At 41.7% G+C, this 17325-nt stretch overlaps 1 protein-coding gene across 5 annotated transcripts in view; it reads right to left on the bottom strand.

Moving 5' to 3' along the window:
- The window catches only part of ptprk (protein tyrosine phosphatase receptor type K), a 687062-nt gene extending 672912 nt beyond the window's left edge, over positions 1 to 14150 (bottom strand). For 4 of the 5 annotated variants that reach the window (XM_072251545.1, XM_072251547.1, XM_072251548.1 and 1 more), the window contains exon 1: positions 13935 to 14149. In XM_072251545.1, coding sequence (XP_072107646.1) covers positions 13935 to 14010 — 76 coding nt within the window. In that variant the 5' untranslated portion in view covers positions 14011 to 14149. Of the gene's footprint in view, positions 1 to 13934 lie in introns of all 5 variants that reach the window. The other variant, XM_072251546.1, reaches the window with a different exon arrangement.
- Between the last annotated feature and the right edge of the window lie 3175 nt (positions 14151 to 17325).

Genomic DNA, 17325 nt, shown 5'->3' with positions numbered 1-17325 from the left:
CATTCATTTATGTCACCTCTATATAGAACTAGGTTTAAAGAAAACACTGCCTTGTTGAGCAAATTCCCTTCATTTTCTCCTCATGAACCTAGACTTGCGGCCAGCCTGGAGTGAAGGGATAAAAGTCCATAAGACCATAAGACAAAGGAGCAGAAGTCGGCCATTCAGCCCATCGAGTCTGCTCCGCCATTTTATCATGAGCTGATCCATTCTCCCATTTAGTCCCACTCCCCCGCCTTCTCACCATAACCTTTGATGCCCTGGCTATTCAGATACCTATCAATCTCTGCCTTAAATACACCCAATGACTTGGCCTCCACTGCTGCCCGTGGCTACAAATTCCATAGATTCACCACCCTCTGACTAAAAAAATTTCTTCGTATTTCTGTTCTGAATGGGCGCCCTTCAATCCTTGTCATGCCCTCTCGTACTAGACTCCCCCCATCATGGGAAACAACTTTGCCACATCCACTCTGTCCATGCCCTTCAACATTCAAAATGTTTCTATGAGGTCTCCCCTCATTCTTCTAAACTCCAAGGAATACAGTCCAAGAGTGGACAAACATTCCTCGGTACGTTAACCCTATAGTACAGTCCTTGTCAACTGTAATAGTGTGATTGGAATTGAGTTTCAGTAACATTCATTCGGATCTCGACCTACAATGCAAAATACCTGCTAATTCACCGCTGGCCAGGCATTTCTTTGAGATGCTAAATGTCAAAGCAAAGCAACACGCATAAAATGCTGGAGGAACTCAGCAGGCCAGGCAGCATCTAGGAAGAGCAGTCGAATGTTTCGGGCCGAAACCACTCAGCAGGACTGAAACACCGACTGTACTCTTTTCCTAGATGCTGCCTGGCCTGCTGAGTTCCTCCAGCATTTCGGTGTGTTGTTCGGATTTCCAGCATCTGCAGATTTTTTTCTTGACAATGACAAAAGGTTCCTTCAAGTTGTCATAGCTGAGGGAGTTAGTGAGAACAAGCTCACAATTCCCACTGAATGCTCCCAATGGCAGCAGCTCTAGAACCAAGTTCAAATAGTTTCTGAGAACTAAATTCAGCTCCTGGCCTTTATCTCTGGCTTAGCTACTAAGCCCACAGGAACTGTTTCTACTGACTGAAGGGGCAAAGGTGGACTACTGGCACTTTAAAACCTGTCACTTCGAACAGATGGGGCTCATCAGCTATGGTTGGCAGCTTATCTAGAAGGAAAACTCTCATCTCAAACCTCCACTGCCTTGTGGCTATACCCACTCACGGGGCAGGCTTTGGGAGTAAACCCTGAGGAAAACTCCGAAGTCGGAGTCCCTCAGGAAGTCCTACACTGAGTCCAATACTGACTAGCAACTCCTGCAATGCTGCTCGTGCCAACCCGTATCAGTCAGTCTCTGTCGTTCCTTTGGGTTCATCAGCTGTGTAGGGAGAGGGAGCCTGCTGCATAGGCAACAGCTTGCTTTCCCTCTCCATACCGTACTGCCTGGCTTGTGTATCACGTACGCAGCTCGAAACCAAGATCCATGGTTGACCCTAACCAACTGAGGGCCTCAGGGACAATGACAAAGCTGCTTGAACTGCTACCTCACATGTCCAGTGTCCTAGGTTTAATGCTAACCTCCAATGAAGTTTGCACATTCTCTTCCTGACCATATGAGATCCCCCCACCACCCCACCCATTCCAGTTTCCTCATGCATCACAAAGACACGTAGGCTACCATAAATTGCCCCGGAGCTTAGGGATAAAAGAATCCGAGGAAATGCTTAGGGATAAAAGAATCCGAGGAAAATCTGCAGTCATATGGGAAGAGCAAAACAGGATCAGTGTAATTAAGAGTTGGCTGGTCAGCACAGACTCACTGGGCTGAAGGGCCTACTTCTGTGTTATCTACTATCTACTTATAAAATCCCTTTCACCTACAGTTAAACAATCCCGGTTCACTTTCCATAAAAGAAAAATGCTCTTGCCATGTAATCTGACTCCAATGCTGAGTGCATCAGTTTGTGCAGCACAGTTGACACAATTAGAGGCCGCACAGTGGAGAATAAAGCAGAGTAAGTGCAAGATTCGTGTAAATACAAACTTGGTTGTTGGCACGAACTGAGTGAGGTTTAAGATGGCGCTGGGAAAGCTCAATGACTACTAGCTGGTGGCTAATAAAACACACTAAATTCTTTATTTAAAACACTTTTCTGGTAAATGATCACAGCAAACAATAGCCTATAACTTCCCTGTTAGAGTTCTGCTTTTGAACCACCTGTAATACCTGGTATTACTGCGGTGTGAAGTCTCGGAGGAGCAGAACGGTTGCAGTACGTTCAGGCAGGAATGAGCTGATGTAATTACCATTGCTGCAGTGTATTCAGAGGCAATTCGATGCGGTTGAACAGAGGCAGAGCCCAGGCCCAAGAGCGAAGAAAGACCCGAGTTGATCAATTTAAGCACCGAGCTGAATTGGAAAGGTCAGGTACAGGCTGAATCAAGGTCAGGCCCAAAAATGCCTAGAGGCGGCAGAACCCAGGCCCGAATGCAAGGAATAACCCGAGGTTTGGACAACTTAAGTCCCGGGCCACACTGAAATGGTCCATGTGTTGGGGCTGGAGGCGAGGGATGGGCCAGTTCATCTCGCTGCTCTGCAAGGTTCACTCATCGTTACACTGAGCTGAGGCTGTGACCTGCAAATAATGGACTTCCAAATCTGCTGCAGTGATGCCTGGCTTCGTAAACAAAGAACATAGAACAGTACAGCACATTACAGGCCCTTCGGCCCACAATGTTGTGCTGACCCTCAAACCCTGCCTCCCATATAAACCCCACCTTAAATTCCTCCATATACCTGTTTAGTAGTCTCTTAAACTTCACGAGTGCATCTGCCTCCACCACTGACTCAGGCAGTGCATTCCACGCAACAACCACTCTCTGAGTAAAGAAACCTTCCTCTACTATCCCCCTTGAACTTCCCACCCCTTACCTTAAAGCCATGTCCTCTTGTATTGAGCAGTGGTGCCCTGGGGAAGAGGCGCTGGCTATCCACTCTATCTATTCCTCTTATTATCTTGTACACCTCTATCATGTCTCCTCTCATCCTCCTTCTCTCCAAAGAGTAAAACCCTAGCTCCCTTAATCTCTGATTATAATCCATACTCTTTAAACCACAGGCAGCATCCTGGTAAATCTCCTCTGTACCCTTTCCAATGCTTCCACATCCTTCCTATAGTGAGGCGACCAGAACTGGATGCAGTACTCCAAGTGTGGCCTAACCAGAGTTTTATAGAGCTGCATCATTACATTGCAACTCTTAAACTCTATCCCTCGACTTATGAAAGCTAACACCCCATAAATTTTCTTAACTACCTTATCTACCTGCGAGGCAACTTTCAGCGATCTGCGGACATGTATCCCCAGATCCCTCTGCTCCTCCACACTACCAAGTATCCTGCCATTTACTTTGTACTCTGCCTTGGAGTTTGTCCTTCCAAAGTGTACCACCTCACACTTCTCCAGGTTGAACTCCATCTGCCACTTCTCAGCCCACTTCTGCATCCTATCAATGTCTCTCTGTTATTGAACTTCAGCACTGAATGCTATTTGCTTACTTTAATTGCTTGCATGATTTGTTTTTTCTCTTTTCACATTGGGTATCTGACAGTCTTCTTTTGTTTTAACGGGTTTTATTGGGTTTCTTTGTTTTGTGGCTGCCTGTAAGGAGACAAATCTCTAGGTTGTATAATGTATGCATACTTTGATAATAAATGTACTTTGAACTTTTGACCTGAGTGAGTCAAAGGGCCAGTTCATGCTGTAAGCCTCAATGATCATTTTTAAAAATTATCTTTGCTCTTTATCAGGAGAAAGAAAAGTGTTATTTTCCAGAAACGTTTAAATTTTGTGACAACTATTACATTCAAACACATTCAAAGATTGAAGTACACAGTTCTAGAACACATAACTAAAGCTTCTCTGACAAGACACACAAGTATATACTCAAACATTAAATTCTCTGCTATGAGTCAACCATTATTTATCACTGTGTAAACAAAGGCAAAGCACATTACATCAGTCGTAAAATATTTCTGAAACTCCTTCACAGGTAAGGAATTCAAACAAATCATAAATGAGAAAATATCCAATTTCAGACTGAAATGGCTGCACATTAATACACAAGATATTCATGTCACTGGCACCAACACCAGTTAGTTCCTTGCGTATTGTCGCTCTTCTACATAGTGGAGCCTACGGTCAGTGGTCACCATTAACACAGGCTGAGTTTAACAGATTCTGCGAGTCCCATAATTAGTGAAGAGTCCAGCCTTAGCAGAGAGTAAAATGGATTTTGGAATTAGAAATGGTCTGGAATTGGGTAACTATTGTCACGTGGACCAAGATACAGTGAAAAGGTTGTCTCGCATACTGTTTGTGCAGAACAGATCATTGCACAATGCACTGACGTAGGACAAGGTAAAACAATAACACAGCACAGCAACAGCACAGGAATGCAGAATAAAGTATGCAGCTACACAAAAAGCACAGCATAGGTAGACAATCAGGTCATAATGAGGTAGACTGTGAGGTTAAGGGTCCATTTCATTGCACTCGGGAACCAATTAATATTCTATATACAACAGGGTGATAGTTGTCCTTCTCGTGCCCGTTTTCAGGCTTTTGTATCTTCCACACAATCAAAGAGGGGAGGAGAGAGAATATCTGGGGTGGGGAGTGTCTTTTATATTGCTCGCTTCATTACTGAGGCAGCATGAAGTATATAAAAAAAAGAGTCAATGAAGGGGAATGCTGGTTTCCATGATGTGCTGGGCTATGTCCACAACACTCTGAATATACATGCAGAGTAATTGCTACACCATGCCGTTATGCATACTGATAAGATGTTTTCTGTAGGACATTGATAAAAATTGTTAAGGTCGATGAAGACATACTAAATTTCCCTAAAATCTTCTGAGAAAGTAGAGGCATTGGTCAGATTTCTTGACCATCGTGTCTACGTGGCTGGACCAGGATGTTCACTTCTAGCAACTTAAAGCTCTCGACTGTTGATGTAGTGCTTCCTGAGGTCAGTGACCCTGACCCTGCTTCCTGAGGTCAGTGACCAACTGTGTTGTTCTGCTGACATTGCTGGAAAGATTTTTGTCATGACACCATGTTACCAAGATTTCTTCATTCTTCCTACACTCAAGTTCCTCATTAATTTGAGATATGGCCCACCACGGAAGTACCATTTTCAAACTTGAAGATGGAGTTAGAGCAGAATCTGGCCACATGGTCCTGAGTATACAAAGAAAAGGGTACAAGGCTGAGGACACACCCCAATGGAGCATCATTATTTACAATAATCATGATGGAAGTATTATGTCCATCCTCACTGGCTGCAGTCCATTAGATAAGAGTTCCAATCAAGGACTTTGTTCTCTTCTAGATAATGTCAAACATCTTGGGTATGCATGATGCCAGGCAATTGGAAAATATTAATTATTTTTTGGACAGACCACACAGACGGCAAAAAGCTCTGAAAAAATTGTGCAATTATGTGAGGCCGAGTGGGCTTTCAGCAGCAAATTCCAAGGGCCCCAAAGTGATTCCTTTTGTTAACTTGCTGTCAAGGACATCCGTCATTATTTTAAATTACTCACAGTAATTTAAGCCCTGTTGAAATGAATTTAATTATTTAAAATCATATTATAAAAACAAATATCGAGGTGAATTGGAAACCTTTCAAAATTTACTTCTCTATTTAAATTAGTAGGCCATTTTAAATGAGAGATCTTGATCAGTCAGGGAGATGGGCTCAGGAATGGCAAATGGATTTCCACTTAGGTAAGTGTGACCAGATGCATTTTGGACAGTCAGACCAGGGTAAGCATTTGTGCAGTGACAAGTGCTGTTCAACAGAGGCACCTGGGAGTACAAGCGCACAGTTCACTCAAAGCAGCCACACAAGTAGAGAGGGTGGGGAAGAAGGCACCTTTATTATTTAGGGCATTGAATTCAGGAGTAGGGACATTTATGTCGCATCTATACAAGTCACGGATGAGGCCACAGTGAAGGGTATTCTGTACAATTTTTGTTACCGTGTGATGTGAAAGACATTGTCAAAAAGGAGAGACACAGAAAAGATTTACAATGATGTTGTCTGGGCGAGAGGGTTTGAGTAACAGGTAGAGATTGGCCAGACTAGATCTTCTTTACCTTTCCCATCCATCTGGCGTCACCTTCGAGCTTGTGCTCCTCCTTATTCTGGCATCTTCCCCCTTCCTTTCCAGTCCTGATGAAGGGTCTCGGCCCAAGACATGGACTGTTTATCCCTTTCCCTCAATGCTGCCTGAACAGCTGCGTTTCCCTAGTATCTTGTGTGCTGCTTTGGATTTCCAGGATCTGCAGAATCTCTTGTGTTAATGATATGCTGGACCTTTATTCACTGGAGTACAGACGTATAAGGGGTAACCTCATAGAAGTTTGTAAAATCATGAGGGAAATTGGACAGACACAGCCTTTTCCCCAGGGTTGGGATTTCTAACTGGAGGGCTAAATACAAAAGGGGCAAGATTTAAAAGCAACGTGAGAGGCAAATTTAAAAAAAAACAGTAGTGAGTACCTGGAATGTTCAATGTACATCTGTGTCACCATATACAACCCTGAGATTCATTTTTCTTGCCAGAAGACCATAAGATATAGGAGCAGAAGTAGGCCATTTGGCCCATCAAGTCTGCTCAGCCATTCAATCATAGCTGATCCAATTCTTCCAGTCATCCCCACTCCCCTGCCTTCTCCCCATACCCTTTGATGTCCTGGCTAATCAAGAACCTATCTATCTCTGCTTTCAATACACCCAATGTCTTGGCTTCCACAGCCGCTCGTGACAACAAATTCCACAGATTTAACACCCTCTGACTAAAGTAATTTCTCTGCATCTCAGTTCTAAAAGGACTTCTTTCAATTCTGAAGTCGTGCCCTCTTTGTCCGAGACTCAAGTACCATGGGAAATAACTTTGTCATATCTAATCTGTTCAGGCCTATTAACATTCGGAATGTTTCTATGAGATCCCCCCCTCATCCTCCTGAACTCCAGGGAATACAGCTCAAATGCTGTCAGACATTCCTCATACGGTAACCCTTTCATTCCTGGAATCATGCTCGTGAATCTTCTCTGAACCCTCTCCAATGTCAGTATATCCTTTCTAAAATAAGGATCCGAAAACTGCACACAGTACTCCAAGTTTGGTCTCATGAGTGCCTTATAGAGTCTCAACATCACTTCCCTGCTCTTATGTTCTATACCTCTAGAAATGAATATCAAAATTGCATTTGCCTTCTTCACCATCGACTCAACCTGCAGGTTAACCTTTAAGGTATCCTGCACAAGGACTCCCAAGTCCCTTTGCATCTTTGCATTTTGAATTCTCTCCTCATCTAAATAATAGTCTGCCCATTTATTTCTTCCACCAAAGGCATGAATTGGGATGATGTTTTTGCAGGGAAATATTCAATGGACTTGTGGTCGATGTTTAGGGATCTCTTGCAGGATGTTAGGGATAAATTTGTCCCAGTGAGGAAGATAAAGAATGGTTGGGTGAAGAAACCATGGGTGACAAGTGAGGTGGAAAAGCCAGTCAGGTGGAAGAAGGCAGCATACATGAGGTTTAGGAAGCAAGGATCAGATGGGTCTATTGAGGAATATAGGGAAGCAAGAAAGGAGCTTAAGAAGGGGCTGAGAAGAGCAAGAAAAGGGCATGAGAAGGCCTTGGCGAGTAGAGTAAAGGAAAACCCCAAGGCATTCTTCAATTCTGTTAAGAACAAAAGGATAACAGGAGTGAAGGTAGGACTGATTAGAGATAATGGGTGCATTCCATTCCATCAGTCCAGAAAACTTATCCACCCTCAGACCATTAAGCTTCCCGAGCACCTTCTCAATTGTAATTTTCACTGCACATACTTCCCACTCTTGAATGTCCAGTATACTGCAGGTGTTTTCCACTGTAAAGACTGATGTAAAACACACGTTCGATTCCTCTGCCATCTGTGTCTCTTGTTACAATATCTCCAGTGTCATCTTCTATTTGCCCTATACCCACCCTCAACCGTCTTTTACCCTTTATATACTTAAAGCTTTTAGTATCTACTTTGATATTAGTACCCAGCTTCCTTTCATAATTCATCTTTTTCTTCTTAATGACCTTCTTAGTTTCCTTCTGCACGTTTTTTAAAAGCTTCCCAATCCTCTATCTTCCCACTAGCTTTGGCTTCCTTGTATGCCATCTCTTTTGCTTTTATTTTGGCTCTAACTTCACTTGTTAGCCATGGTTGTGTTCTTCTCCCATTTGAAAATTTCTTATTTTGAATACATCTGCCTTAGACTTCCTTCATTTTTTGCAGAAACTCCAGCCATTGCTGCTCTGCTATCCTTCCTGGTGTCCCTTTCCAGTCTACTTTGGCCAGTTCTCCTCTCACGGCATTGTCATTTCAATGCCGATTAATACTCAATGAATCCATAATAGAGTAACAACCATAATAGAATCAATAAAAGACTGCACCACCTTGGGCGTTCAAGCAGAGTGTAAAAAACAACAAACTGTACAAATAAAAAGAAAGAAACTATTATTACAAATAAATAAGCAGTAACTATCAAGAACATGAGATGAAGAGTCATTGAAAGTGAGTCCACAGATTGTGGGAACATTTTAATGATGGGGCAAGAGATGAGTGGAGTTACCCACTTTGGTTCAAGAACCTGATGAAGTTGCCAAGGGGTGGAGGCAGGTACAAATGCCACATTTAAGAGGCATTTGGATAGGTACATGGAGGGAAACAGTTGGGAGGATTATGGGCCAAACAGCGACAGCTGGGACTGTCATGAAGGTTAGCACTGACCAATTGGGCTGAAGGGCCACTTTCTGTGCTGTATTACTCTGTGACTTTACTAAATTCAAACATGAGAAAGTCTGCAGGTGCTGGAAATCCAAAGCAACACACACAAAATACTGGAGGAACTCAGCAGGTCAGGCATAATCTATCAAAAAGAATAAACAGTCAACGTTTCAAGCTAAAACCCTTCCTTAGGACTGAGACTGAGAAGGAAGGGGAAAGACGTCAGAATAAATAGGTGGGGGTGGGGGAACGAAAGAGGCTAGCTGGAAGGTGATAGGTGAGTGTGAAAGATCAAGCACTGAAGAAGGAATCTGATAGGAGTGAGAGTGGACAACAGGAGAGAGGGAAGGAGGGGGAGACTCAGGGGATGTAACAGGCAGGTAAAAAGTGAAGGGTCAGAGTGGGGAATAGAGGAGGGGCAGGAGATTTGCTCACCAGGAGAAACTGATATTCATGCCATCAGGTTGGAGGATAGCCAGATAGAATATAAGGTGTACTAAACAGAATGATGCACAATTAACTGCTGTGTATCCTGTGCTGAATGGCTTCTCACAACATCCTTCTGCAGAACAACAATACGGTGCCTCACAGACATTTTATCCCATAAAATCTTGCAGCAAACCATGTACTGGAGCATTAAAGCAGAAAACAAAGATTTTAAAAAGTAAACCTTAAAAGGAACCAAGTAGAAGAAAGGTTTATGGAAGAATTCTGCAGACAAAGAATATGGGAACAGTGAACAAAGGAGCAATTAAATCTGTAAGGTTCAATAAGCCAGAATCAGAGAAGCACTTGTAGGGCAGGACCAGGTTAGAGGGGAAGAAATAACGATAAATAAACGATGAGAAGAGGCTTTGCATATCATGTAACCAGTCAAGCAGAGGAAGAGAGCATCATTGTGAGGGAGGAGCAGCAGTGAAGAGATACCGAAGGAGAAAGAGAAGGGAAATTAGATTTGGAACGGAGCTTCCAAATTATGGCTAATGCTGCAGATGGACTGAGAAGCAAACAGTAAAGTGAACCATTTTCAGTGGATTGCAAGTCACAAATGACATCAATTTCTTTGTGAGGGCATTGCAAAAAAAAATTGATTTAAACGTAGTTCTTGTGAAGAAATTTGTAAAACTCCCTCCTTATTGAAGTGCAAAGGAGCTGAGAAATGAAGCAGTAGTTTCAAGGATAAGAGCTTGAAATTAATTGAAAAGGTCTGCCAAATTCAATAAATCCTCCACAAACTGGAGTTGATCAAAGTCCAGCTCAGATGCTGAATCATTAATTTGACTGGAGCTTGAAGTGGGGTTTCGACTCGCAACTTTGAGACGTGAATCTTCATTTTACCCGTCTCCTGTGGCTAGGAGCTCTCAGCAAACACAAAAACACACAAAGTACTTGATCTTTGCCCAGTAAAATATGCAAAGAATCCACTGCGTGGAATACAATATCATAATTAGGCAAAACCTTCTTCCCTCCTACTTACCTATCCCAAAAACAAAACAAATGGTCAATTTTTAATGTCAGCGGCAATTTAATATTAATAGCTCTTTGACCTCATCTCTTCAAATGCATTACACAGAAAGTGTATTAGAAACTGTACAATTCACAATATTTTCATCTATTGGGCAACACTAAGTATTGCAAAGAATAATAAAAGAGCATAGACACAAGAAAGTCTACTGGAAATCCAAAACAACACACATGAAATGCTGGAAGAACTCAGCAGGTCAGGCAGCATCTATGGGAATGAATAAGCAGTCCAGTCGACAGTTCGGGCTTCTTCAGGACTGAGAAGGGTCTCAGCCTGAAGCACCGACTGTTCATTCATTTCCATAGATGCTGCCTGACCTGCTGAGATCTTCCTTCAGTTTGTGTGTGTGCTGACAAAACAGCAGATGCCTTCAAAACTGATTTAGCAACATGAGAAAAATTCCTGCTGAATGTTCTCCCAATCTGCAATCGATGCATCAGTAAACCTTATGAATGCAACATGATGTTTTGCTGACAGTTGAAAACATAAATCACTTGACCTATTTCTTGTATGGTGTAAACAACACCATTGATCCTGAACATTAATGGACAAAACTTTCTAAAACAGAGAGGTTAAGATTCATGAATTATCTGCGTGACCAAGTGACCCTGCTATCACTGTCAATTTGAAATTAAAGACTTGACTGTTCAACCTTTAGGAAGCACTGCACATCAAGGAATCTTCAACAGTTCATAACAGTGTTTTGTTTCAAATATTCCCCTTAAACCTATACCAAAGGAAATTATACCAACAGTTGAAGTGCAGATTGAGGACATAACAGGCACAATTTTCCCTTAAATTCAGTAATTTTAAACAATGTGGTCATTACACGGTTATTATGCGCAACTGCAGCTGTAGTCATACAATCACTGAAATGTTAACCTTGTGATTTGAAAGCATTTTTAAAGACAATTTACAGAATAATATAAAGACTCCCAAACCCCTGATGAAAAAAAATGTAACATCCGCACTTCTGAAGATAATTCCTGGCCTGGAATCACTTAAAATGGAGAATCCGGATTACAATGACCACCTTAAATCCCACCCCCAACAACGCGCACGCACACACACACTGGGAGAAGAATAACCATCCCAAACAACCTACATGTCTTCTCAAGCGACACCTGCACAACTTGTGACAGAACCTACACAACCACCACAGAAAAGGAGTGAAATCAGTATGCTCAACCCTAAGGGACTGGATTGGCAGAGCAGAACTGAAAGCATAATTTCTCACTGAACAAAATCAGACTGTAATACAGTGTAGTGCAGTAGTGACACTTGTTCATTTACCCATCTATTAATCAACACATTAAGAATAAAAAATGCTGGATACACTGAACAGACATAGCAATGTCGGCTAAAAGTGCTTCAGTTCCAGAAACTTCATGAGAATGTTTCTGATGAAAGGTCTTCAACCTGAAATATTATTTGTTTCTCTTTCCACAGAAGCCGTCTGGTCACCTGAACACTTCCAACATTTTGGTTTTCCTTCAGATTTGCAGTTGTTTGATTTTCATTACATAATCATGTACAAATGATTAGACTCATGTACAAATCCCACCAAGGCAGCTGAGGAACTTAAAATTGACTAATGGCTTGGAATTTGCAAAAATTGTAGAATTTAATCTTACTGATGGTGACCATGAAAAATAGCAGACTGTAACAATACCTCAGGTTCACTAATGAACGAGGGGACATCTGCCAACCATACCTGACTTGACTTGACTCCTGATCTACCCCAAATGGCTGACTTATAAAGCATTATCTAAGAATCTGAGAAAGCATTAGCTGAGGCATTGATCATGTGGATAGTCAGAGGCTTTTCCCCAGGGCTGAAATAGCTAGCATGAGAGGGCATAGTTTTAAGTTGCTTGGAAGTAGGTATTGAGAAGATGTCAGGGGTAAGTTTTTTTTTAAAGCAGAGTGGTGAGTGCATGGAATGGGCCGGTGGAGGCGGAAGTGATAGGATCTTTTAAGAGACTCCTGGATGGCTACATGGAGCTTAGAAAAATAGACGGCTATGGGTAAAGCCTAGGTAGTTCTAAGGTAGGGACATGTTCGGCACAGCTTTGTGGGCCGTAGGGCCTGTATTGTGCTGTAGGTTTTCTATGTTTCTAATGTACAGTAAGCCACTAATTTGGAACCACCATCTTCAGAAGAGGACTATTAGCGATGGGCACTAAATGCTAGTCAGATCCGTTGTTCAGAATTTGACACAAATCTTTGATGGGTATGAAGCAACTCTAATTTTAAATATTTTAATTCTAGGTTTGCAATTTTGCTTAAAGTGGATGTTCTAGGTAACTGAAATGCCTAATTTTGTATATTCAAAAGCCTCAATTTTTAAATCAAAAAAGTAAATTATATCACGTATATTGTCACATTAATTAATGCACTGTTCTCTTTCCAAAAGTCTTCAGAATCACTAATTGGTTTCCTCTTAATTAAGTGGTATGAAAATGAACAAGGAAAAAAAATTGCTATCAAGCTACTTTGATTAACTATTTTTTAAAAAAAAATTCTTGCACTGCTGCTGTCCTTTCTCTCCAAAATATAAATAAAAACTAAAATTATCTGTAGCTGTATTTAGGAAGCATTAAGTTTAGACGTGAGAGAACTGAGAGGAGATGGATGCTACCAATCCACTGCTTTACAAACAATAAAAGCACTGTATTGTTGAACAAAAAAAAACTTCCCCCGGTGTAAAATTACCAGGAAATCAACGAGTGCCTGCTTGCAGTTTTTCATTCGCAAGGTACTCCATTTTAAATTACACACTACTGGGAGTGAACTATTGTCCAAAAGGACGCCACCTTCCAGTCGTTGAAATAGTGTTCTCGATACAAACTTATTTTACAAAAGAACAACGATTGACTAAATTGCATTTGGATGCGAAAGTGCTTTCCGTTTTGTCCGAACTCTGGGAGCGAGGTTATGTTTTAATCAAGGTGCACTGCATATCGCGCAATCTGGAGACAACCAAATACCTGCCTGGCAAAGAAAAGTGAGTCAATCTTTTGGCCGTTTCCAAGAGCGAACCTGTCCCAGTCAAAAGCTCCCAGAATCGGCTCGTCACCGTTCGCAAGCTCGTCACATAAACTTCTAAATGCTTTACTCCACACCCAACAAGCACAACTCATAACAAAAAAAAATTACTAGCAAACAACAATTCAGCCCGGCGGAAAAGATGTGCTAAAACTTCGCCGCGGATCGACTGCGCACAGCTGTTGCCAGCCGAAGAATTAAAGTACCAACTGACTACATTCCCTCAGCCCACGCTTCTCAGCACTTAAAACACTGCCAAAGATCCTCACTTTTTGGAGAAAGGAAACACAGTTACTGTTGTCAGTTAAACAGTGCTTTGTTTTGAACTTCAATTTCACGCACATTTCTGGGCAACAAATGGCTGGGCACGCGCCGCGCGTGCCCGACCACCTTAGAACGGTGTATATATAATGTATGTTTATGTATAGATAAAAAAAGTTACTACTGCCTGGAACACGGAGACAGTTGCGAAGCCCATGAGACACTCACCCGAGGAGAATTCCGCGGCTGCACCCTCACAAGTTTGATACCAGAGCAGCAGCAGAGTCCAGGCCACTGCGCTCATGGTCCTGCCGCTGTTCTCCCGCCCGTGAGTTTGTTGGACTGGTTGTTCCCTGCGACTTCAGCCCGCAGCTCCCTCTCCCTCAGCCCGGCCGATACACATTTCCCCCCCGGAGCAGTACTTTGCACAACAGCGAGCGGAGCGAAACCCTGCCCGTGACGTCACCGAGCCACCCAGCCACACGCCGCCTGCGAAGGGTGGAGGGCGTCCTCTGCTGGTTCTGTGCATGAGCCCAGTCCACCTCTCCTAACTACCTCGGCACCGCGCGTAAGCCCTGCTTCCACAGCAAGCAAAACCTTTGGCGGGGGGGGAATATTCCTATTTCCCCCATAATAGGCAACTATGCTAAAAAAAAAAATTCTTTATTCCAGTGCCTGCTGGTTATCAATGTATTCAAGCAGAACCCAAAACCATAGCACAGGTAACAGAAGGCTGCAATCTTGTAGCTTTCTCGCGACTGAAGGCAGAGGCTGTCAGGTAAATAATTACATTGGTGTATTGGCGGACAACTTCTCGGATAAGCTTTGCTGGTAGCTTTGCGGTGAATTAATGCTTACACAATCTAGGAACTTTCCATTTAATGTAGGAAAAAACGCAACGTGTCAATACGTTAGCGTATTTAACTAAGCCCCGAGGTGAAACGAAAAAAACGGGGTCAGTTTTAGTTTGATGGGCGTTTTGTGAGGCTTAATTGACACTCGGCATCCATCGGTGGTGAACTACCACAGAATATGTGGAAGGAGGGTCTGCCGATTTCGTAAATCTTAAAACGTTCATCTGGAATGCAAAAGTAGAAAGAAAACTGCCCAACAATTAGATTTTACTTCCCGTTACTCAGGGTCGCGGAACCAGTCTTGTAGACTGATATGACAACATGAAGTATCACTCATTGATTCTCCCTACTAAATAGAATATGAGAATTTTTTTCCCAAAACAGGTTTAAATCGCCGTGCTGAGTCATTAGTCTCATGTCTATAACACGTCTAATAATTTTCGCATACTGCGGTGTTTGCTCTTTGGAAAAAGCTTTATATTAAACTGACGGTCGGCTTCACACGTCTCAGCTTGTGTTCCAGCCTCCGATTCTTTTTGTAACCTTCAGCACCTCCACCCCTCCCAGGGAATCAAGAAAGTGCTCCACCATTATCTTTCAAGTTAGTCTTTATGTTGAAATTCAAGATAAAAATATAAATGGTACTTAAGAGAAGTAAAACTAACCAAGTGTAGCTATTCAAAGTTGCTTTATACATTGACATATTTCTCACCGCTTGAGAAGTAAGGGAACAGGTAGGTTTTGGAAACTTGCTTTGTGTGTTTCTGCACAGCAATGAGATGCGGAAGAGATTTGTTGCAGCCAGCGATTTGTTAACAAGAGCCCCAGGGAAATTGCAACCATCACTTGGGGACTAAAGCACGTAAAGGAAACTTGACCTCATCTTTTTGCTGTGTTTGAGATCTGACGTTTGGAGTTGCATTTATGAAGTACTCTGTACCAGAGTTTCAAAAAAGGGGGGAAAAAAACTTACCTACCAAAGCAATTGCTTATTCTCCTCAATTACATTGCAGGCTCTGATGAAACCTTGGGTAACTGCGTGTTGATTCATATCCTCTGGTTCATATATCAGTTTAACACAAATATTTAACGTTAAGCTAGAAGAACCACATAACAATTATAGCCATAAAAACACTTCAGGCAATCTATTGCCTGTCAAGAAATAACTTGCTTAGTGCTGAGAAATCAAAGTGGAAACAATGTTTAAGCGCGCGCATTGACAATTTATTACACGCTAATCAACACAGTTGGAAATTCATGTGAAAGCTCCGATCTGTTTGACCTCACTACTTTTGATTTGTGCAAAAAGGCATACAGATAGTACAAAAATATGAATTAAACATTTCCCAGCCATGTCAATTTAAATTCAGAACCTTAAATATTCATTAATTGATGCTGTTGTTCTTTACTATCTGTAAGATCTAATATCATACCTTCATTAAGATACATTTGCAAGGGTGAGCAGCAAATCCTAAAGGTATGCTCATGCCAGTTGAGTGCAGGCAGTAATTACTAGTGTTTCACACATTTAAAAAATTTTCTTCTCTATGAAACTCAAGGAAAGATAAAATTGGATGCACTTTAAAAATTGTTTCATCCTCTCAAGCTGCAATCATTACCATGATACTCAATAGCATTCAAACTACATAAAACTTCCATTATTTAAACTATATTATTTTCATGCAGGTTAAGCTTAAAAGTGAGGCAATTTAAAACTAAATAGATTTACAATTCAACTCAATTGATCACAAATATATTTATTATTTTCTAGGTTACAAATAACAAAAGTAGAACTAAAAAGTGAATTAAAATGGTAATTTCCAACAAACACCAGCATATGAATCGTTTGATGCTGCAGCAGCTATTTCAGCCACAGAGACAGAGGTTGGGATGATAAAGTACTCGCGCTTCGACATTACTTTTACCAATTTTTCCCACAATTTGAAATACACTGATTAATATCACATACTTTATTCATATTTTTAATATTGGTTCAAAAGGTATTGAAAAAATAAGATCTAATAATTTCACAAAGAAATAGATATTGAATCAAGATGGCTGAATATTTGGATATTGGGAAGAGAAATGACCATGTTTAGAGACTGAGTCAGAGAAAAAGGATCAAGTCAGCTAAAAGACCTCCAGTCAACACTGAGCAAAGCAAGAATAGTTTAAAAATTAATCCAGTCGTATATGCAGACAGAAACATTCAGAGCATTTTAGAGGAATACATCACAGGAACAGGCCCTTCAGCCCACAGTTTCTGTGCTGAACACAATGCCAAATTAAACTGATTGTCTTCTGCCTTCACATGATCCCAATAACTCCATCCCTTTTTAGGTCTACCTAAAAGCCTCTTCAATGCCACCACTGTTTCTGCTTCCACTGGCAGCCCAGTCCAGGTATCTACTACTCAGTAGAACAAAATATCTTGCCTCCATACCCACTTTGAAATGTTGGCACCGGAATGTGTGGCAACACTTGCGGGCTGCCCTCATCACATCCTTGGGTGTGTTGGTTGTTAACATAAATGGTGCATTTCACTGTTTGTTTCGAAGTGCATGTGATAAATAAATCTGAATCTAAATTTCCCTCTCTCACCTTAAATACATGCCCTCTGCCCTCTAGTACTTGACATTTCTACCGTGGGGAAAGAATTCTGATGGACTGCACTTTCAATTCCACTCATAATTTTATGAACTATTATTTCTGTAGTCTCTGCCAGCTTCCACTTATTTGTTTAAAGAGACATAAAGTACAGAACT

Source organism: Mobula birostris, chromosome 2 (assembly GCF_030028105.1).
Source record: "Mobula birostris isolate sMobBir1 chromosome 2, sMobBir1.hap1, whole genome shotgun sequence".
Lineage (NCBI taxonomy): Eukaryota > Metazoa > Chordata > Chondrichthyes > Myliobatiformes > Myliobatidae > Mobula > Mobula birostris.
Note: the sequence above shows the minus strand (reverse complement) of the source record. Positions and strands in the feature narration are given on the sequence as shown.